This window comes from Salvelinus fontinalis, chromosome 9, assembly GCF_029448725.1.
Source record: "Salvelinus fontinalis isolate EN_2023a chromosome 9, ASM2944872v1, whole genome shotgun sequence".
In the NCBI taxonomy this organism is placed as follows: Eukaryota; Metazoa; Chordata; class Actinopteri; order Salmoniformes; family Salmonidae; genus Salvelinus; species Salvelinus fontinalis.
In genome coordinates, this window is record NC_074673.1 from 48,004,419 (window position 1) to 48,027,039 (window position 22,621).

At 40.5% G+C, this 22,621-nt stretch overlaps 1 protein-coding gene across 2 annotated transcripts in view; it reads right to left on the reverse strand.

Moving 5' to 3' along the window:
• The window catches only part of LOC129862727 (chemokine-like protein TAFA-5), a 200,479-nt gene extending 184,901 nt beyond the window's left edge, over positions 1 to 15,578 (reverse strand). Inside the window, exon 1 of one of the 2 annotated variants that reach the window (XM_055934639.1) lies at positions 14,852 to 15,578. In XM_055934639.1, coding sequence (XP_055790614.1) covers positions 14,852 to 14,963 — 112 coding nt within the window. In that variant the 5' untranslated portion in view covers positions 14,964 to 15,578. The remainder of the gene's footprint in view (positions 1 to 14,851) is intronic. The other variant, XM_055934638.1, reaches the window with a different exon arrangement.
• Between the last annotated feature and the right edge of the window lie 7,043 nt (positions 15,579 to 22,621).

The window sequence follows — 22,621 nt, forward strand, 5'->3', positions numbered from 1 at the left end:
AGGAAAAGAGGCAGCCAGCTTAAAATACATCCCCCATGGCCTCAGACTTCTCTGAGATGCACTTCCTCATACCCTCCCAAAATGTTTAAAGGCCCTTTCAACATACCACTTAGATTTTTTTATTTAACTAGGCACGTCAGTTAAGAACAAATTGTTATTTACAATGACGGCCTAGGAAGAGTGGGTTAACTGCCTTGTTCAGGGGCAGGTCGACAGATTTTTACCTTGTCAGCTCGGGGATTTGATCTAGATAGATTTTGGTTACCGGCCCAATGCTCTAACCTCAAGGCTACGTGCCGCCCCCACTTTATGTTTTTAAAACGTTTACAAGACATAAGCCAGACTATTCTCACAGGAACAAGTCTGCAAATGTGTAAAAATGCTGTGGCTTCCAAATGTCACAAGTATTTGGGGTTTGTACATATTACAACATATGATTTCAAATAGAGTCAGATCAAGTAGAGGTAATATTGTACATTGTTTTCTTTAAATTCAGCTACAGTATAGACCACCACAAAAACAACATACTACAATGTGTTCACATTCTGTATGAACAATGCAGCAATTGTATTGTGGGGGTAATTAGGTTAGTGTAATGGCTGGCTGGTGTACATGGTAGGTCTGCAGGTTATAGAGGCTGAGTCATGGAGTAGCCAACCATTCCTTGTGAAACACACAATCACTTCTCATCACGTAACAACACCATTACAGAAGATTACTTTACTTCAGAAACAAAGTTGAAATGCATTTCAATCAAATGTTGCATGTGTCTTTTAATGCAGTTTATTGTAGTCATGATGACTATGGGGAATATACTGGTCAAGATAAAAGGCTGCTTTTGTTAGCCTGCAGGTCCAATGTACACCACCACCTCCATCCTTTGAGGTTGAACTATTAAAGCAATAAGGCATGAGAACCCAGGAACTATTGTGTAAATAACACCAGACTACGGGCTATCCTTATGCCCAAGGCAAAGACAAGGGCCAGGGAAACAGCCCTTAGGAGGGTGTTATTCTCGATAATTCCTGGGTTAGAGGGCCTTATTGCTTTTATAAAATGGTTTCCAACCTATAAAAACAATATTAACAACATTTTTTCATTAAAAACGTTATTATATTGAGTAAATTTGGTGTATTTCATCCTTCACCATGCAAAATAGTTTGAGCATAAGCCAGTTGTTAGTACTGAGATTCTGAAGTTGCTAACCAAATGGGCTGGTCGTTCATTCTATCCATTCTATTTGCAATGGATGCTATGCTAAACAAATCATTGGCAACAGTTATGCTGGCTAGAGATACTTCTCCTTTGCTAGCTAGCCAACTAAATCTTACACACAATCACATCTAGCAGCTGAAATGAAAACAAACTTAACTTTTGTTTGTTTTACCGTTGTTTCTACTGCCATTTATTTGGATCTATCCATTATATTGATCCTAATATATTAATTCACCTGGCTCAGAGAAGATGTCAGTCTCATCAGGTGCATATGCATGCATGGTGTGGAGGAGAAAAAAAACTGCAACATCAATTCTACAGGTTGGAAAGGCAAACTAAATGCTAGACTAGTAGCATGGGTAAATATTGTCCAGACACTTTTTTCAAGGGGAAGTTTATACGTTTATAAATTGACTGGCTGGGCTTTGGGACAGTAAATGCGCATTGATAAATCTAATGGAACTGTTAGAGGCATTAGCCGGAGAATGCTGGATTTTGGTGATAACTCCACATCAACCGATCAGCATCCAAACAACCCGTTTTATAATAAGTGATAATGCCCAAGAAGCCAGTGTTTGGACGATATATTGGCATGGGTGTCGTTCATTTAAAAATAACACCTCACAACACCTCTCATGTGACCTACTTGTTGTTTGTTTGTACTGACACACTACATGTTAATGTTTTTAAATGTTCGTACACTACTGTTCAAAAGTTTGGGGTCACTTAGAAATTGGGGTCAATTTTTGGGGTCACTTAGAAATTTTTGTCCAATAGAATAACATCAAATTGATCAGAAATACAGTGTAGACATTGTTTAACAACTTCTTCAGGATCGGTATCCCGTCCACGGGATGGTTGAGCTAACGTATGCTAATGCAATTAGCATGAGGTTGTAAATAACAATAACATTTTCCAGGACATAGACACATCTGATATTGGCAGAAAGCTTAAATTCTTGTTAATCTTACTGCACTGTCCAATTTACAGTAGATATTACAGTAAAATAATACCATGCTATTGTTTGAGGAGAGTGCACAGAAATGCAATGGCTCATTGGATCAGTCTAAAACGTTGCACATACACTGCTGCCATCTAGTGGACAAAATCTAAATTGCACCTGGGCTGGAATAATGCATTATTGCCTTTCGCTTGCATTTTTTTTTAATTACAAAAAGTACAAAATAATGGTTTTTTTTTTCTTTGTATTGTCTTTTACCAGATCTAATGTGTTAAATTCTCCTACATTCCTTTCACATTTCCACAAACTTCAACGTGTTTGCTTTCAAATGGTACCAATAATATCCATATCCTTGCTTCAAGGCCTGAGCTACAGGCAGTTCGATTTGGGAATGTCATTTTAGTCAAAAATGGAAAAAAAGGGGCGGATGCTGTTGTAAATGACTATTGCAGCTGGAAACGGCAGATTTTTTTATGGAATATCTACAGAGGCCCATTATCAGCAACCATCCCTCAATGGCACGTTGTGTTAGCTAATCCAAGATTATAATTTTAAAAGGCTAATTGATCAGAAAATCCTTTTGCAATTATGTTAGCACAGCTGAAAACTGTAGCTCTGATTAAAGAAGCAATAAAATTGCCTTCTTTAGACTAGTTGATTATCTGGAGCACCAGCATTTGTGGGTTCGATTACAGGCTCAAAATGGCCAGAAACAAGACCTTACTTCTGAAACTCATCAGTCTATTCTTGTTCTGAGAAATGGCTATTCCACGTCAGAAATTGCCAAGAAACTGAAGATCTCGTACAACACTGTGTACTACTCAATTCACAGAACAGCGCAAAAACAGGAGTGGGAGGCCCTGGTGCACAACTGAGCAAGAAGACAAGTACATTAGAGTGTCTTCTCTTAAGGATTCGCCCTTTTTTTCAAAATTTCACCTAAAATGACATTCCCTAATCTAACTGCCTGTAACTCAGGCCCTGAAGCAAGGATATGCATATTCTTGGAACATTTGAAAAGAAACACTTTGAAGTTTGTGTAAATATGAAAGGAATGTAGGAGAATAAAACACAATATATCTGGTAAAAGATAGTACAAAAAAAAAACTTTATTTTGTATTTTTTTTGTACCATCATCTTTGAAATGCAAGAGAAAGGCAATAATGTATTATTCCAGCACAGCTGCAATTGAGATTCTGGCCATTAGATGTCAGCAGAGTATGTGCAAAGTTGTAGACTGATCCAATGAACCATTGTATTTCTGTTCAAAATTGTCTATCAAGACTGCCCAAATGTGCCTAATTTGTTTATTAATAATCTTTTCATGTTCAAAACAGTGCATCTCCTCAAACAATAGCATGGTATTATTTAACTGTAATAGCTACTGTAAATTGGACAGTGCAGTTAGATTAACAAGAATTTAAACTTCCTGGGAAATGTTCTTGCTACTTACAACCTCATGCTAATTGCATTAGCCTACGTTAGCTCAACCATCCCATGGACGGGACACCGATCCCGAATTTGTGGAGGGGTTTAAAAACTAGTTTTAATCACTCCAACCTAAGTGTATGAAAACGTCCGACTTCAACTGTATATTATTTAACAATATGATATAACATAACATCAGGCATCATCTCCAGGGAGAGGATGTACTTAAACAATTTTGGGTCGTAAGTAGTGTAACCATTTATCTTCCTAATCATGAATAATGTTTCAAACCATTTTGCAACTCTCACGCAATGAATTGAGTTCAGATGGAATTGACCCCAACCCTACTTGAGCATGCATCATTCTGTCTTGGAAACATGAAATGATGGCGATCCACACACCCTGGTAGAGCAAACAAACTGTCAGCACTTTGAGAAAGATAAGTATTATGACGTATACAGAGGACCAACAACGACTTCTAAAATATAATGGCTTGATGTAAGGTAATTGTAATATCTAGTGATAAAAGGGAACAGTAGTAAATCAAATCTTATCTTTGTTGAGCTGTTATTGCTCTTTTGTTTACCCCAGTCCACAGATGGATGGTGTGCCAGGGAACATAATCAAACACGTCCCTGTGGTGTTCCTCAACGTAATCAGGGTGACACACTGAAAAAGGAAGCAATCTAACAAAAGAAATAAAGAACTACGCTGGGTGGCGTGCTAATTGAGTAATACATCTGGTGATTTGATTTAGTGTAAGGTTGTCTGAGCATAGATATTCAGATCTTGGACAATGCAGATGAGTAAGCTATACCTACAAGTGCACAGACCACAATGATGTTCAACCATCCTGAAAATGCTCAATAACACTAACCAAATAACACTCACACCAGAACATTTTGTCTCTATATGGAACACAACAACCGTTTTTCACATTCCATTTACCTCAGTATATTTAATATTCTGTCAGTGACATTTATGACTGATTGGTGGTGTAGTCAGCTAAAATACTTGGTTCTAATCCCACATTGGGCAGATATCGTTAGGGCGGCAGGTAGCCTAGTGTTTAGAGTGTGGGGCCACTTACTGAAAGGTTACTGGTTCAAATATCTGAGTTGACAATGTGAAAATCTGTCCATGTACCCTTGAGCAAGGCACAGCTGATCCTGTAAAACAACACGTTTCACTGCACCTATCTGGTGTATGTGACAATAATATACACAGAGTGTTCAAACCATTAGCAGTGCCTTCCTAATATTGAGTTGCACCCCCTTTTGACCTCAGAACAGCCTCAATTCGTCAGGGGATAGACCCTACAAGGTGTGAAAAACATTCCACAGGGATGCTGGCCCATGTTGATGCCAATGCTTCCCAGCGTTCTGTAAAGTTGGCTAAATGTCTTTTGGTCCACCACCCATTCTTTATACACACAGGAAACTGTTGAGTGTGAAAGACCCAGCAGCATTGCAGTTCTTGACACACTCAAACCGCTGTGCCTGGTACCTTTTGCCCATTCACCCTCTGAATGGCACACAATTCATGTCTCAATTGTCTCAAGCCTTAAAAATCCATGTTTAACCTGTCTCCTCCCCGTAATCTACACTGATTGAAGTGTATTTAAAAAGTGACAATAAGGTATCATAGTTTTTACCTGGTCAGTCTGTCATGGAAAGAGCAGGCTAATGTTTTGCACCTCTCAGTGGAGAGAACAGTTTGTTCCAAAAATGGCATTTTTGGCCATAAAGTGTTCCAAGCTGATAAAACATTAATTGAATAACTCTGCTGCATCCTCGTCTTGCCCAAAGGAACATTATGTTCATGCCTCTGAGGTAAAAGTCGGGGTTAAGGATTTACATCAATGCCCCTTTATACCGCCTCTGTCTGAATGGGTTAGAGTAAAACAGGCCAGAGAATAAGGAAGGAGAAAGTAAATATGGCCATATCTGAAGGTGATTTTCCAGCCTATTGCCAGGTGTGAAATAGAAAATCCAACACCACCTAACAATGGTGATTCTATACATCCGGTATCATTTCCTCAAGGGGCTCATGGTCATTGTATGGTAAGAGCTTTTTTTCACTGTGGAATGTCTTTTTCTGATTTCAGAAAACCAATTACATTGCAGCAACAGAAGCAAATGATTGTGAACTGAGGAATGGTACAGTCTGACAAATGACTGGACACTGCTCCCTGTGAGCACTTGATTGAAGACACATTTCACCCTAAGCAGGGAAGCCAGCCATTTTAGAGTATTGCAACTAATTCAGCGTCAAGGCATTTGGTCTTATCCTGAAAAATGATAAGGACAAAAATGAAGACAATGTCATAAAATACCCTTAAGCCCTAACTATTGTGTCAATGAATGTCTTTCCATTCATTGTGGCTCCCAGTGTAATAAGTAATCCCGGAGAAACTTTAGATTTATGACAGAATTGTCTAAACCTTCCTCATCAACTTCCAGATCTAAAACAAATGCAGGCCCCTCATTGCTGCTAACATGATTGAGGAGAACACAATGGAATGATAAGATTGCCTGATGGGTAGCAACCAGGGGAGGGAGCCAGCACACAATACAAGGCCACAAGGCCAAGCTTGTCAATGTTTAAAATCTCATATTCTTAATCCATGGCCATTGTCACATCTAAGGCTGTTGCAGTGACCTTATTGCCACCATACCGGCAGTCATGAGTCATGACCGCAGTAAAATTCCACATAACCGTTGAGAATATTTCCTCTTATACATTCTGGACATGCACTGGTAGTACCCAACTCACTAACGACCATCAGGTAGTCAATGGCCTGGTACTCTACTGTCCCTCTAACCACTCTGACATAAATGCAATCCAAAATCACATCAAATACTTGTCATCAAAACAGTATCTTGCTTTTAAAACTCACCTCACTGTGAATGATCAATTTGAAAAAAAGAAGTTCAACAACAGGTTGAAACTGAGTGGAAAACATAGGCTTTGAAACAACATGCACAATGACTAACATGCTGACCACACTGCTTGCGTTGTGTGCGCGAGCGTTGCAAAATAAATGTACATGTTGTTCAATCATTGCACTCACACTGCTCGCACGTATCTGCGTAGCCAGGCTATAAAATAGAACTTGGTTCTATTTGTGGCGCTTGATGAGCTGCAAGTCCTTCCTCCCCCATCTCCTCATTGGTTTTTTGAAGCACAAACCCACATGGGTGATTGAAAGATTAACTGAGGGCCACACTCCAGTCCAGTTGGTGATGGTAATGCACCTTAAAGTTGGTTGCCAACCGCCACATAAAGTCTAAAGAAGAAGAAGCCTGACGGAGGAGAGAGTACTAGAAACAAACTCGGTTGACCCTTTTATCTTTGGCTTAATTGTTGGAGTAGAAGACCTTGTGCAGTTCAGGTAAAATAACAACCCAATGTTTATATCTCAGGACAAATTAGCTTGCAATAGCAAGCTAGCTAGCTAATTTGCCATACATTTTTTATGCTTTTCGACCTGTCCTCAAATTAATATTGTTGGTTCAGAATTTGTTTTGATATTTCAACCATGCGTGTCGTGATTGCGTTTGGTGTGGGTGGACAAAATCAACATGTGCACGAACGTCGTGTGGTTCACGACTCAGCAGAAAAACATAAAGAAAACTGATTTAAACTGTCTTTGGTACATAATTGGTCAAGCCTCTTCTCCAAAATTAAATACATTCTCGTAATCAATCGCCTTTGAGTGTGGACTGTATTATTAGGCATACTGGATGGACTGGTTACCATATGCTACGCTCCAAAAATGTATATCCATGAGTCTGGGAGAGAATGTCATCATTTGACGAGAGAACAGTGTGTGCAGTATGAGGCAAGGAACAGAGTGCAAGCTTTTTTTCACAACTTTCTCAAATCATCAATAGACTATAGTCTCATCATATAGCCCATATTTGCCAAGGAAGAGTACATGATCAGTGAATATATTCAATGTACAGGCTACAATGCGGGGATCTCATGCGTGGTAATAACTACAGTACATGTATATAGGACTTGCATCCTTGGCACAAAAGTTATTATATTCTACTCAATCCATAGGCTTCATTAATGCCATTCAGACTTGACGTTGATACAACAACTATGATAGCTGAGATTCATAGATTGGTATGAATATTAGTTCAGAACCTAACGTTTTAGGGTACATACACAGATCGGCTACATATTGTAGCTAGCTACACATCCATGGGCATACAGTTATTTTTATCCTCCACTACACAATAAGCAAGTAAATAGCTAGCTAGCTGTGTTACTTCAGCTGCATTGCGCGGCAAGTTTACACAATAGTTTATTCAATTTGCAGTAAATGCTTTAGCTAGCTAGATTCTTTACATCCACTGTTTCCCAAGAAGGCAGCCTGGTTTGCTGGTTTTCTCAAGAGTCCTAAAACATTAAACAACACAAATTACAATGTCATACTGTACTCATGTCATAACACCAGCTAGCTAGCTGGCTAATGTTAGCTTGTCAGTTAAGTTGCTAATTAGCAATTTTTGTAAATTAACTTTATGACAAAAAAATATGGACAATCGTTTGTCTTTACATTAACTAACATATTCCATTCAATTGTACATTTTTAGCTTGACTCGTTATGACGTTATAACTACTTACATTTGATTCCCCCGTAATGATTTGTCAGCCATCTTTGCTGAAGAAAGTCACCAGGGACGGGTGGCTCATGTCAAATTCGTCATAGGAACCACTCGATATGATTGGTCTTATAAAAACCCTGGGACCCAAATGCATAATGAGTGCTCTAACTCCCCCTTGTGGTGGTCTGGAGCAATGAAGCCGTGATGCTGGGTACCTCTAAGTCCCGCGGTGTAAGCTCGCAACTTTTAAAGGAGGAACCACTGTATATGTTTTGATTTCTAAGGCATTCTAAAATGTATATCATTCACACCTAAAGTTGCCAAATACACTACAATACCAAGAGTATGTGCCCTTCAAACATCTCATTCCAAAATCATGGGTATTATTAGAGTTGGTCCACCCCTTCGCTGCTATAACAGCACTCCATTCTTCTGCTGGGACATGCTACCATTCAGCTACAAGAGCATTAGTGAGGTCGGGCACTGATGTTGTGCGATTAGCAGTTGCCATACATGGCGATGATGCAACCAGTCAGGATGCTCTCGATGGTGCAGCTGTAGAACTTTTGGAGGATCTGAGGACCTATGCCAAATTCTATGCTGTAGTGTTAGTTCCAGTGAAGGGAAATCTTAAGGGCCCTAGCCTGAACCATAAAAACAGCCCGGGAGTGAGTGTTGTAGCTGAGGACAGCCTATATTTATGCGCTACACTTCAACACTCGGCGGTCCCGTTCTGTGAGCTTGTGTGACCTACCATTTCTGTATGGACATCGCTTTGCGCATGGGGGCATTGTCATGCTGAAACAGGAAAGGGCCTTCCCCAAACTGTTGCCACAACGTTGGAAGCACAGAATCATCTAGTATGTCATTGTAAATAAAATAAAATTGTAGTGGTGTTGCGATGGTGCCACATTGAAAGTTACTGAGCTCTTCAGTAAGGCCATTCTACTGCCAATGTTTGTCTATGGAGATTGCATGGCTATGCACTCAATTTTATTCACCTGTCAGTAACGGGTGTGGCTGAAATAGCCAAAGTCACTTAAATCAATAGAACCCTTCTCACTAACAAGCTGACAGTCCTCCCATTGCTTTTCAGAGCAACTTTAATGCATTTTAAGGGATAGAGGTGGATTGTGTGTGCGTGCGTGCGTGCGTGGTTTTGTTCCATATTGACAGGTCTCATGGATAAGATGTGTTTTCAGTGCCATTTTGAGAGCAGTGGCTAAAATAATCACAAACAGAGCAGAGGTGATTTTGCTTTCAGACAGCTGTGAAAATTGTTTGCTGCTGCATCCTAGCATCAAAGACATCCAAGTGGAATCTAACAGCCTTTTTCACTCACCCAATTTACTGCAGCTGACACCATCGTATAACAGGGCGTAAGGTACAGTGTTAGCAGGTTGGCGGGCTAAAGTCTGACCATGTGGGTAGCTTCCAACGATACTCTTGATATTCTTGTATAAATTACATGAACTGAAACTCACTGTCACCCACTAACATCATTTTCTCAGACACTTGTTAAAGGTATCTTTAATGACATACAGTATGCACTGTAGATCAAGGCTTTGTTTATATCAGCCTAACGCCATTGATCTTCATAGAAAAAAACATTTACCATGAACCATTTTCATCTGAAGAGCCCTTTTTGATAGACAAGGGTTATTTGTATGGCAAAGGGATCTACCTAGAACCTTTAACATCTGTGAGAGTTCAGTGACCAGCCGGAGGAAGACGACACGACAGCACCCTCCTCAGGATATAGGTTCTCAGTGTAAAGCCAATTGGTACACACCTGGGCCCACTAATTGCTTTGTGTCTTCCTCTATATAGGTGTGCCAGGAGAGGAGCTGTGGGAGAATTGGGAATAGAGACGGGGACCTGGGAGGAAGTCGGATTTTAGAGCGAAAGCTTCGTTTACTGGGTCACCTTGGCTCTCTGTTATCAAAGGCAGGTGTTGTGTCTTAGGCTATGCCGGATTAAGTGTTATGACATGCTATCCTATAAAATACTTTCTCCGTAATTAATATTACCTGATTGAACTAATCATGTAAATGTAATTACCTAGAGAGGAGGGGCACCACTAAATTATATTTATAGAGCTGTTATCTTCCGAATAAACTCTTAAAGGCCTAATAATATTTTACATCAATAGCAGTCAATATTAATCTTCACCTTATTTCAGTCTCATCTGAAAGTTGTAAATTCTTGGTTCTCTTCACGAACTTTATTGCACCCATTCCTGAAATGGTTGTTCCACTTTAGATGATTTAGGTAGTCTCATTGATTTATATTTCCTATCCTGGGAGTTATTTTGAATGCAGGTTAAGAGTGTGGATTCTGCTAGTTATTACAGTTCACTTTGCAAGCCAGCATAATGTGACTAGTAGACCTCATATGCGTGTATTCTAGGGGTTTCCTAACACCACTGTGTGTATATACAGTGGCTTGCTTGCGAAAGTATTCACCCGCCTTGGCATATTTCCTATTTTGTTGCCTTTCAACCTGGATCATTTTGTATCATTTGATTTACACAACATGCCAACCACTTTAAAAATACTAAATATTTTTTATTGTGAAACAAGAAATAAGACAAAAAAGAGAACTTGAGCGTGCATAACTATTCACACCCCCCCACCACCTTTTGCAGCAATTACAGCTGTAAGTCTCTTGGAGTATGTCTCTATTAGCTTGGCACATCTCGCGAATGGGATTTTTGCCCATTACTCAAGGCAAAACTGCGCTAACTCCTTCAAGTTGGATAGGTTCCGCTGGTGTACAACAATCTTTAAGTCATACCACAGATTCTCAATTGGATTGAGGTCTGGGCTTTGATTAGGCCAAGACATTTAAATGTTTCCCCTTAAACCACTCAAGTGTTGCTTTAGCAGTATTCTTAGGGTCATTGTTCTGCTGGAAGCTGAACCACCGTCCCAGTTTCAAATCTCTGCAAGACTGAAACAGATTATCCCCCAAGAATTTCCCTGTATTTAGCACCATCCATCATTCCTTCAATTCTGACCAGTTTCCCAGTCCCTGTCGATGAATAACATCCCCACAGCATGATGCTACAACCTCCTTGCCTCACTGTAGGGATGGTTTTTTCGGTGTAATGTGAGGTGTTGGGTTAGCGCCAGACATAGCATTTTCCTTGATGGTCAAAAAGCTCAATTTTAGTCTCATCTGACCAGAGTACCTTCTTCCATATGTTTGGGGAGTCTCCCACATGCCTTTTGGCGAACACTAAACGTGTTTGCTTATTTTTTTCTTTAATCAATGGCTTTTTTTCTGTCCACCCTTCCGTAAGGCCCAGCTCTGTGGAATGTATGGCTTAAAGTGGTCCTATGGACAGATACTCCAATCTCCGCTGTGGAGCTTTGCAGCTCCTTCAGGTTTATCTTTGGTCTCTCTGTTGCCTCTGATTAATGCCCTCCTTGCCTGGCCTGTGAGTTTTGATGGGCGGCCCTCTCTTGGCAGTTTTGTTTTAGTGCCATATTCTTTCTATATTTTAATAATGTATTTAAATGGTGCTCCGTGGGATGTTCAAAGTTGCTGATATTTTTTTATAACCCAACCCTGATCTGTACTTCTCCACAACTTTGTCCCAGACCTGTTTGGAGAGCTCCTTGGTCTTCACTCAACAAGCTGTATAGGGCCATCAGCAAACAAGAAATTGCTCACCCAGAGGTGATGCTCATAGTGGCTGGTGATTTTAATGAAGGAAAACTGAAATCTGTCTTACCTTTCTAACAGTCTGTCACCTGTAAAAACCTATAGATCACCTTTCCTCCTCACACAGAGACATATACGAAGCTCTCCCTCACCCTCCATTTGGTAAATCTGACCATAACTCTATCCTCCTGATTCCTGCTTACAACCAAAAACTAAAATATGAAGTACCAGTGACGCGCTCAATACTGAAGTGGTCCAATGATGCGAAGCTACAGGACTGTTTTACTAGCACAGACTGGAATATGATTCGGGACTCATCCGATCATATTGAGGAGTTTACCACATCAGTCACCGGGTTAATAATTTCAGTGACATCATTGTCCCCACAGTGACCGTATGAACATATCTCAACCAGAAGTCATGGATAACAGACAACATCCTCACTGAGCTAAAGGCTAGAGCTGCCGCTGTCAAGGAGCGGGACACTAACCCGGATGCTTTTAAGTAATCCCGCTACACCCTCCAACAAACCATCAAACAGGCATAGCATCAATACTGGACTAAGATGGAATCCTACTACACCGGCTCTGACTTTCGTCCGATGTGGCCGGGATTGCAAACTATCATGGACCACAAAGGGATACGCAGCCGTGAGCTGCCCAGTGACGCGAGCCCACCAGACCACCTAAATGCCTTTTATGCTCACTTCGAGGAAAGCAACACTGGACGATGCATGGGAGCACAAGCTGTTCCAGACGAATGTGTGATCACTCTCTCTGTAGCCGATGTGGGTAAGACCTTTAAACAGGCTAACATTCAGATTACCAGGAAACGTACTCTGAGTATGCGCTGACCAGCTGGCAAGTGTTTTCACTGACATTTCAACCTTTCCCTGATCCAGTCTGTAATAGCTACATAAAAGCTACATGTTTCAAGCAGACCACCATAGTCCCTGTCCCCAAAAATGCCAAGGTAACCTGTCTAAATAACTCACATCTGTAGCCATGAAATGTTTTGAAAGTCTGGTCATGGCTCACATCAACACCATTATCCTAGACACCCTGGACCCACTCCAGTTTGGATACCACCACAACAGATCCACAGATCCCCCTCCACACTGCCCTTTCCCACTTGGACAAAAGGAACACCTACGTGAGAGTGCTGTTAATTGACTACAACGCAGCATTCAACACCAAGGGACTAAACATATCCCTCTGCAACTGAATCCTGGACTTCCAGACGGGATGCCCCAACACATCTGCCACGCTGACCCTCAACACGGGGGCCCCTTGGGTGCGTGCTTAGTCCCCTCCTGTACTCCCTGTTAACACACGACTGCGTGGCCAAGCACGACTCCAACACCCTCGTTAAGTTTGCCGACAACACAACAGTGGGAGGAGGCCAGGGCAACAACCTCTCCCTCAACGTCAGCAAGACAAAGCTGATTGTGCACTACAAGAAACGGAGGGACGCGCACTCCCCCATTCACATTGACAGGGCTGTAGTGGAGCAGGTCGAGAACTTCAAGTTCCTCTGTGTCCGCATAACTAAGGATCTATCATGGACCAAACACACCAACACAGTCATGAAGAGGGCATGACAATGCCTCTTTCCCCTCAGAAGGCTGAAAAGATTTGAAGCTTCTACGTTTAGCAATAAGACTGCTAAAAAGTTAGTTAACCAAATAGCTACCCAGTCTATTTAACTAACTGCATTGACACGTTTTGCACTCATCCCATACATTGCTGCTACTATTTACAACGTATCACTTTATCACTAAACACTTGTGGTTTACGAAGTATATAACGAATAATGTTTGATTTGATCAAAGCTATAGCCCCAGGATAAACAATGGATGAAATACCAATCAAGATCCACCTGTACCATACTGAATACTAATCTGGTGATGAAATAAATGCATTGGTACCCAGAGTGAAAACCCTGCCTGGTGCCACCACTCTGTCAAATAGACTTTTGTTCTCTTTTTTTTGGTGTGAAATGATGCAGCAAGACCTCTGCTGCAGGTCCCAGTGGACAAAGCACAAGTACAAGAGGAGGTGCGCAACCAACAGCATTCATTGAGCCAGACAGACTGCAAAGGAGAGAGAAGAGAGAGTGTGTGTGAGAGAGAGAGAGCAATACAGAGAGAACAAGAAAGAGCGTAGAGTTGTCAGAGGTTGAATGAGACCCACATTCTAGAAGACTCTCTTTCTGACTTAGGTCATACCAATCTCCATTTGTTTCAGTTTGCTTGCCATACTCAATGTTTGCACAATAAAAACCTGTGACATTTCAAAACCACTCTGTATATATGGACTATACACATTGATAACCTATCGCAAGTTTTGGCTGGCTATACCCTAACATTGCAGACTATGCATTATAACTTCTTCATTCAGGAACAATTTGTGACAACGACTTGTATTGAGAGTGACTGCTGTTCCTAAACTCTGCACGCTCAGCTGAACAGCAGCAATCCTCAGGTGGAATAGTGAGCTGGTGCTGACAAGGTAAGTCAGATTTAGGACTTGGGAGGAATTTCCCACTGGGCATCTTTCAGCACTAGAGCTGCGGACGGGGAACGATGAAACATTCAGATTCAGGGAGACATACAGAATGTAAAACCCAGCATCATCAGCACAGCGTTATTCTCATCACCAAATGTCACAGATTTCTATTATTATCTGGTTTAGAAAGTAGAGACAACCTGTATAACACTCTTCATACAGCACATTTATAGTAGGTTATAACGTTTTTATTTGCACTAATAAAACCATGTCACTAGATTCAGAACTAGATTCAAATTAATGGAGGTGTGTGTGTGTGTGTGTTCATATCCATACCCAAGACCGTAATCAGCCAATCAAAAACCGTTATGAACATAAATCCAATAAAAACAAAACACATGGTTACAGCCTACTGAAACTGGTTATAGCCTACTGAAACCGACCATTCTTACCGCAGTAAATGATCAGCAGGCTGGTCAGTAGCACCGCAGCCCAGAAAGTTGAAGACATTCTTGGCCAGGCAGTGACATTCCTCCACCGACCCAGTTTACAAGACGAAGCCATTGAGTTCACCAGAGTAAAAAGAAATTGAAAATTCACCAGCCAGGTCACCCTCGGAGGCAACGGCTCTCGCCACGAGTAATCCGCCCAAAATCTCCAGAGCGCACTAGTCCCAGATAAACCCCGGTGTCCGAGTATACGTAATGCACTGTGAAACGGAATGATGTTTAGTTTGTGATGAGTGTCCTTTACGATGGTAAATGTTCTTTAGATAGCAAATTATCTAACCACAAATTAGACATAAATGATTCCAAGCTGATTCCTTCTTCCCCTTGAATGGATAGAATGTATTCAAAGCAGGATGTTGACATCTCCCCCAAAAAATGCTTTGGAGGAGGAAATGTTCCCGCAACCTCGTGCCACTCACCTGAGGCAATCTTGGTCATAGAGATTGAAACAAAGTGGAGAAATCTTGTAAAATCCCTGTAAAATGAATACTTTGAAGAAGTAAGAAAGGGAAGAAATATAGTGATATTCAAATGATGACAGATTGGCACAACAGTGAGTGTGAAAACAGTGCAACATGAAAAGCGAGAGAACATGCTTTTTGAGATAATGTGCAAAGCAAAGGTCTTCTTCCTCCCTGCGGTATCGGGGAAGTTTTGACTTCAGGCAGATGGGAAAGAGCATAATCCTGCCATAATTGTAAGTGTCTATTAAACTGCTTAATTTCTGACAAATGAGACAATATGGCAGTCTCCACTCTATGGTAATACATTCCGTTGGGCACACAAAGGCTGTTGATTGCGCACATGCACAGTAAATTGTCCAGTGTTTACCTAGTGTCGATTCGGGTGTTAGATTAACTCTGTATCTGTTCAAATCCTTAAAGGGGAATGGAAATACTTTAGGAAGTAAATCTAAGCAATTACCATAAAAACATCTCTATATTTAGTATTTTGATCGCCCACAAGGTTTACTTGAGCTATGGTCCGCGCCATTTTAAATTGCCATAGTAACGACTGACGCCAGTGCGACAGTGGCAGGAATCAGCTAATTGTCTGTGGTATTGAGTTTTCGAGTGTAGAGTGAATCGAAGAGAGTGAGTTTAGGGGCGGACAATGAAGATGGCAACAGCAAGTAGTAATTCAAACATGAACTGTAAAGCGCCAGACTGTAATGAATTGTCTCAACAACAAAAAAACTCTGTAAACTACCATCGGCTGCCCAAGGACCTACAACTTTTGAAGAAGTGGCTCCATGTCCTGAAGAGGAAGGATGTGCCAGCTCGAGCTAGCAGTATCTGCAGACAGCATTTCACGGAGGCAGACTTCGCGATGTAGGGCACTTTCGATGCGGCAACCGGGAGTTTCCGAATGGAAAGGAGTCATAGGCGCATGTTGAAGCCCTATGCGTGCTCCTCCATTTGACATTGAGGGTTTTGGTGTAGCGTTAGACACTGTTGCAACTCTAATTGAAGGTAACTAGCTAATTGCGTCTGAAGTGTTTTGTGTAACGCGCCCCAGCAAATAACGTTAGCAAGCAACTCAACTACAACACAGTTTATCCGTGGTACCCCTGTTAACGTTATTAGGTAACGTTAGTTACTGTAGCTAGCTTCCACCTCATATAGTCAAGTACTGTAATACATTTTGTTGACATTTGTTTTTCTAATCTTTCGTTAGCTCCACCTCATTTAGCTAGACTGAAGTTGACATAGCTAATGTTTGCAGTAAAATAAATGCCCCTGTATTTGGTGTATTTGTGTCTTGACAAAGCATACAAGACAGGTAGCTTGTTAATGCCAACTGTTATTTGGGTTCAGTTATCTTAATGTGTGAAATTTAAATATTTCTAAAAAATATCTTTTGAATTTCGCGCTCTGAATTTCAGTGGAATGTGGGAGGAGTTCCGCTAGCGGAACGCCGGAGCCAGACAGGTTAATGATATAGAAATGTGAAGTGCACATTTGGACTGGTTAACCTGTCAACCTGTTTGGGTATGATACGTATCATCAATTTTTTTCGGGAGTTTTGCCGTGTTCCGTTCTCTTCCGTTTGTTGACATGGAGAGATTCGCGCCACTTGGCTAGTGTGCTTGCTAATTCAAGAGGGAAAATGGACGTTCTAAATCCAAACAACGATTGTTCCCGACAAAGGACCCCTTGTCCAACATTCTGATGGAAGATCAGCAAAAGTAAGAAACATTTTATGATGCTATTTCATATATCTGTCGTACATGTGAACTTTGGGGTACTCTAGCTATACCGAAGCTGGATGTCGTAATGAAGTTATTTTTTAGAATTCTAACACTGCGATTTCATTAAGAACTAATGGATCTATATTTAGCTATACAACATGTATTTTTTTGTTATGTTTATGAATAGCTATTTGGTCAGAATATGCGTGTCAGAAAAAGTGTCAGAAAAATATCGTTGCTGTTTAGACGTTGTGGAAAAAGTAGCTACATGTATAACCACTGATTTCAGCTCTAAATATGCACATTTTCGAACAAAACATAAGTGTATGTATAACCTGATGTTATAGGACTGTCATCTGATGAAGAATATCAAGGTTAGTCAAATATTATATATCTTTTAATGGTTTGTTACGATCGCTAACTTTTACTGCTGGGAAATGGCTTGTCTTTCTGGCTATTGTGGTAAGCTAATATAACGCTATATTGTGTTTTCGCTGTAAAACACTTAATACATCGGAAATATTGTCTGGAATCACAAGATGCCTGTCTTTCATTTGCTGTACACTATGTATTTTTCTGAAATGTTTTATGATGAGTAATTAGGTATTTGACGTTGGTGTCTGTAATTATTATGGCTGCTTTCGGTGCAATTTCTGATTGTAGCTGCAATGTAAACTATGATTTATACCTGACATATGTACATTTTTCGAACAAAACATAGATTCATTGTATAACATGTTATAAGACTGTCATCTGATGAAGTTGTTTGGTTGGTTCTTGGTTAGTTAGGTTGGCTTTGTGCATGCTACCTGTGCTGTGAAAAATGTCTGTCCTTTTTTGTATTTGGTGGTGAGCTAACATAAATATACATGCTGTTTTCGCTGTAAAACATTTTAAAAATCGGACATGTTGGCTGGATTCACAAGATGTGTACCTTTCATTTGCTGTATTGGACTTGTTCATGTGTGAAAGTTAAATATTAAAAATATATATATTTTGAATTCCGCGCCCTGCACTTGAGCTGGCTGTTGTCATATTGTGGGCGGCCTCGGGCTTGCAGCCAGAAGAAGTTAACAGAACGTTTGTTTGTTTTCAGGGTTGACATCTTCATCCCTGACAATGTTTTCATCCTGGTGGAGACTGTGCAGGAGGCAGGTGGTACATAAAAATAACATGGATTTGCAAGGCTATTGTTTATTTCAAGGATATGCAGTGATTCTTGAATATAACTATAACCTAATAGATGCCTTAATTGTTTTCTACCAACAGGAAAGAACAGTTAGTGCAGCATGCCAAACTGACCCCTGGGTGCCAGAGTGTTCCTGTGCTGCAGTGGAGAAGAGGTCCACCTGGACCATCACTGAAGAACTCAGGGCCCAGCTAGATTGAGCTCACGACCATCAGTATAGAATCGAGTCCTGCCCCTATACGCCACAGATGGAGCTGACGGAGAGTGAGATCAGTGAAGACCAGAACTCGCTGTATGAACCTGAGAGCTCAGAATCACAATCATCACAGTGCGAGCCAAGATATCCTCTACAGAGTACCTAACCCGGATCCGGGAGCACCCCCCACCCCCCACACTGATTAGCATCGCTAGCATAGCGTCACAATTAAATAGTAGCATCTAAATATCATTAAATCACAAGTCCAAGACACCCAATGAAAGACACAGATCTTGTGAATAAAACCACCATTTCAGATTTTTTAAATGTTTTACAGGGAAGACACAATATGTAAATCTATTAGCTAAACACGTTAGCGAAAGACACCATTTTCTTACTCCAACAGTTTCTTACTCCATCAGGTGCTATCACCAATTCGGCTAAACTAAGATATTGATAGCCACTAACCAACAAACAAATTCATAAGATGACAGTCTGATAACATATTTATGGTATAGCATAGTTTTTTTTTTTTAAATGTGCATTTTTCAGGTATAAATCACAGTTCTACATTGCAGCTGCAATCTGATATAGTGCTGATGCAGCTAGAACAATTACAGAGACCAACGTTATATAACTAATTACTTGTCTTAAAACATTTCAGAAAAAATACACAGCGTACAGACATTGAAAGCCCAACATCTGGTGAATCCAAACAATATTTCAGATTTTTTAAATGTTTTATAGCGAAAACAAAATGTAGCGCTAAATTAGCATAACCAGGCCAGCCAGAACCAGCTGGACGCGCCCGACCAGTTCACATGCACGACAGATATATGAAATAACATCGTCTTACTATTGCTGATCTTTCATCAGAATGTTGATCAAGGTGTCCTTAGTCCTGATGAGTCGTTCAATCCATTCACAATGGCAACTTCCCCTCTTCATTTAGCCTGGGTACTGGTCGACTGGCACGGTCCCTGTCCAAAGTTAAAAAACTCAAAGAACGGAACACGGCAAAACTCCCGAAAAAATTCTAATAATCTGATTAAACTATATTGAAAAAACATACATTACGGTGATATGGTCACATGTATCAAACAAACTTCGAGACGGAGATAGTTTTCATCCGTAACGTCAGCATAACAAAAGACAATGGCACCTCTAAAACGCGCGTCTCAGAAAACCGGAAGTTGTCGGTCACGCTAAAGAAATAGGTCTTATTTCACGTCAGTACAAGATAAACAAAAGATTTCTCCTCTGACAACTTCCTGACACCCAGAGGAAGAAGAATGAAGTGTGTTTCGGGTCATAGGTGGCATGACCATATATAGGCAGAGCGTTGAAGCGAGCATACACATCTTGCAATCTTCTTCTGGCTCAGGGAAAGTGCTGTGAAATGACCTGTGTTTCACTCAGAGACGAAATTGGAACGGTTTTAGAAACCATAGCTTGTTTTCTATCCAATGGTATATGGTTATATGCATATAGTAACAGCAATAATTGAATAAGAGGCAGTTTAATCTGTAGAGGCAATTATGCTAATGCGAAACAGCACCCCCTGTATTCTCAAGAAGATATACTATCGATCACTTTGGGGGAGCGGGATGGTTTTCTGAAAATGGAGAAGGAGCAGGCCATTCAACAGCCAATTCAAAGATACACCCATCCAGAAAGGGAATCGGAGTGGAATTGTTTTTCCACAGTCTTTTTTTTTACCCATTGCAATGGATGTGCTACCTTGTCCCGGTTCTGCTTTTTCGACTCTCTCTCTCTCAACATATGAACGCTCAGCTAGGAAAAGCCAACTGACATTTGCTCCTGAGGTGTTGAACTGTTGCATCCTTTATAATCACTGTAGTTATTATTTTGTTTGTAAAATACATTTGATTGTTTGCTGTGCTAGATGCTGTGTATTCACTAACTGTCTGAGTGATGGGACATTTTTATAGTATCTGTAACATATTGTGGTGTGTATTTAATCTGCATCTTAACTTAAAGTTGCAATCAGCAGTAGAAACAATAACAAAGACGCTCCCTGCTCCTCTTTTGGTAAAAAGCTGAGGGATAGGGACGGAGAAATGTAACCACTCTCAAATTCATAGACATAGCTATAGATGCAAGGACTGACCATCCATGATATCAAAATCGTAATCCTCTTTCTATGATCTGTTTCCACTACCATGTACCCAGTTCGCTTTGGATAAAGGCATCTACTAAATGGCATAAATTATTAAAGTCTATTTTGACTGCCAACTAGCTGCCCAGTGTAGTTACCATTCCTTTCCAATAGATGGCAGCCAAAGCTAGTTGAAGTCACTACTCTAGCGACAGGGATACGGGAGTAGTGTGCACTGAAAGTAGTGTTATCTTCAAAGCAACTTTATCTGGTTACGCCTGAACCTGTTGTTATGGTGGACAAGCTATCTAATACTATTAGGTCTATGTCTTACGTTAGGCTAGATTTACTAAATTAACAGTTTTTTTTTCAATGCCTTTGCTTCTGGCTATGCGCGCCTTATGGAAGAAAAAACACATGCAGGGATGAGACGCCGTACACCTCGTCCAATTCTCTCGAGCCAATAGGGTTAACTGGCGATAAACTGCCAGCCTGTATGCTCTGCAAACAAAATCATAAACATCTTTGTAGGATACTGATTATATATATTCAGGACCTACCCACTACTGATATTAACCTTAACCTGTTGAGGCTGGGGGCGCTGTTGTCACTATTTATGCTAATCGTGTAATTTTTGAAACGGCTTCCCACAAAATTCTTGATCGTACAATATGCATATTATTATTATTATTGGATAGAAAACAGTCTATAGTTTCTATAGGAGTTGAAATTTTGTCTCTAAGTGAAACAGAACCCATTCTACAGCAATTTCCCTGACATGGAGTCAGATTTCAGAAATGTTGGCCCCTGATCTGGAGTCAGTTAAAAGGCCACAGTTATTGCTATGAGTATACGGACACTGCTTACGTCTTCCCCTGGATGCCTTTACATGATGACGATTTGAATGGGGTCGATTGCGCGTTCACAGGCACTACAAATTAAAAAACCCTGAGGCTAGTCACTCTTTTGGAGCTGCGTCATGCGCCTGGAGGACACCGACCCGCACCTGTTCCAAGCATTAGTGGAGGGAGTAATATTACTCTGGTCATGTTTTTACTCGTTATAGGAGTTAAAAACATCATAAGGTAGTTAATTTAAAGCGTTTTATAGCAATTTATATCCGTTTAGTGCGATTTTGGGACATTTATTTCTGAAACGCTGTGAATGGCTGGGCACGCTTCCAGTTCATCCCGAACGCAGTTGGCATTTCCACATGGCAAGAGGACAGCTTTCCACCAAAAGACGATTAGACCCAAGAAAGGATCCTTTGCCCAAGATACTGATGGAAGAACAGCTCAAAGTAGGACATTTTTATTATGATAAATCGTGTTTCTGTCGAAAAATGTTAGTGGCTTAGGACGCCATGTTTTTTGACGTAGCTTCGCTTGGCGCAAACTGTATTGAAAAGTAAGGATAATTTAAAAAATGTAATTCCGCGATTGTATTAAGAATTAAATTGTCTATCAATCCCTGTCCACCCTATATTTTTTAGTCACGTTTATGAGTATTTATGTATAAGAGTAGATCACTGGCGCACGGACATTTTCTCACCAGCTGGGCTACATTTCACATTGTCTAACCATGATTTTGGTGGCTAAATATGCACATTTTCGAACAAACTGTATATGTATGTTGTAATGTGATGTTACAGGGGTGTCATCTGAAGAATTCTGAGAAGGTTAGTGAAAAAAATAATATATTTTGGCGATGTTGACGTTATCGCTCACTTTGGCTAGAATCAATGCTGAATCAATGCTATGTGCTATGTGCTATGCTAATATAACGATTTATTGTGTTTTCGCTGTAAGACACTTAGAAAATCTGAAATATTGTCTGTATTCACAGGATCTGTGTCTTTCGATTAGTGTATGCTGTGTATTTTTACGAAATGTTTGATGATTAGTAAGTAGGTAAACACGTTGCTCTATGTAGTTATTCTAGTCCATTTGTGACGGTGGGTGCAATTGTAACCTATGCCATCTACCTGAAATATGCACATTTTTCTAACAAAACCTATC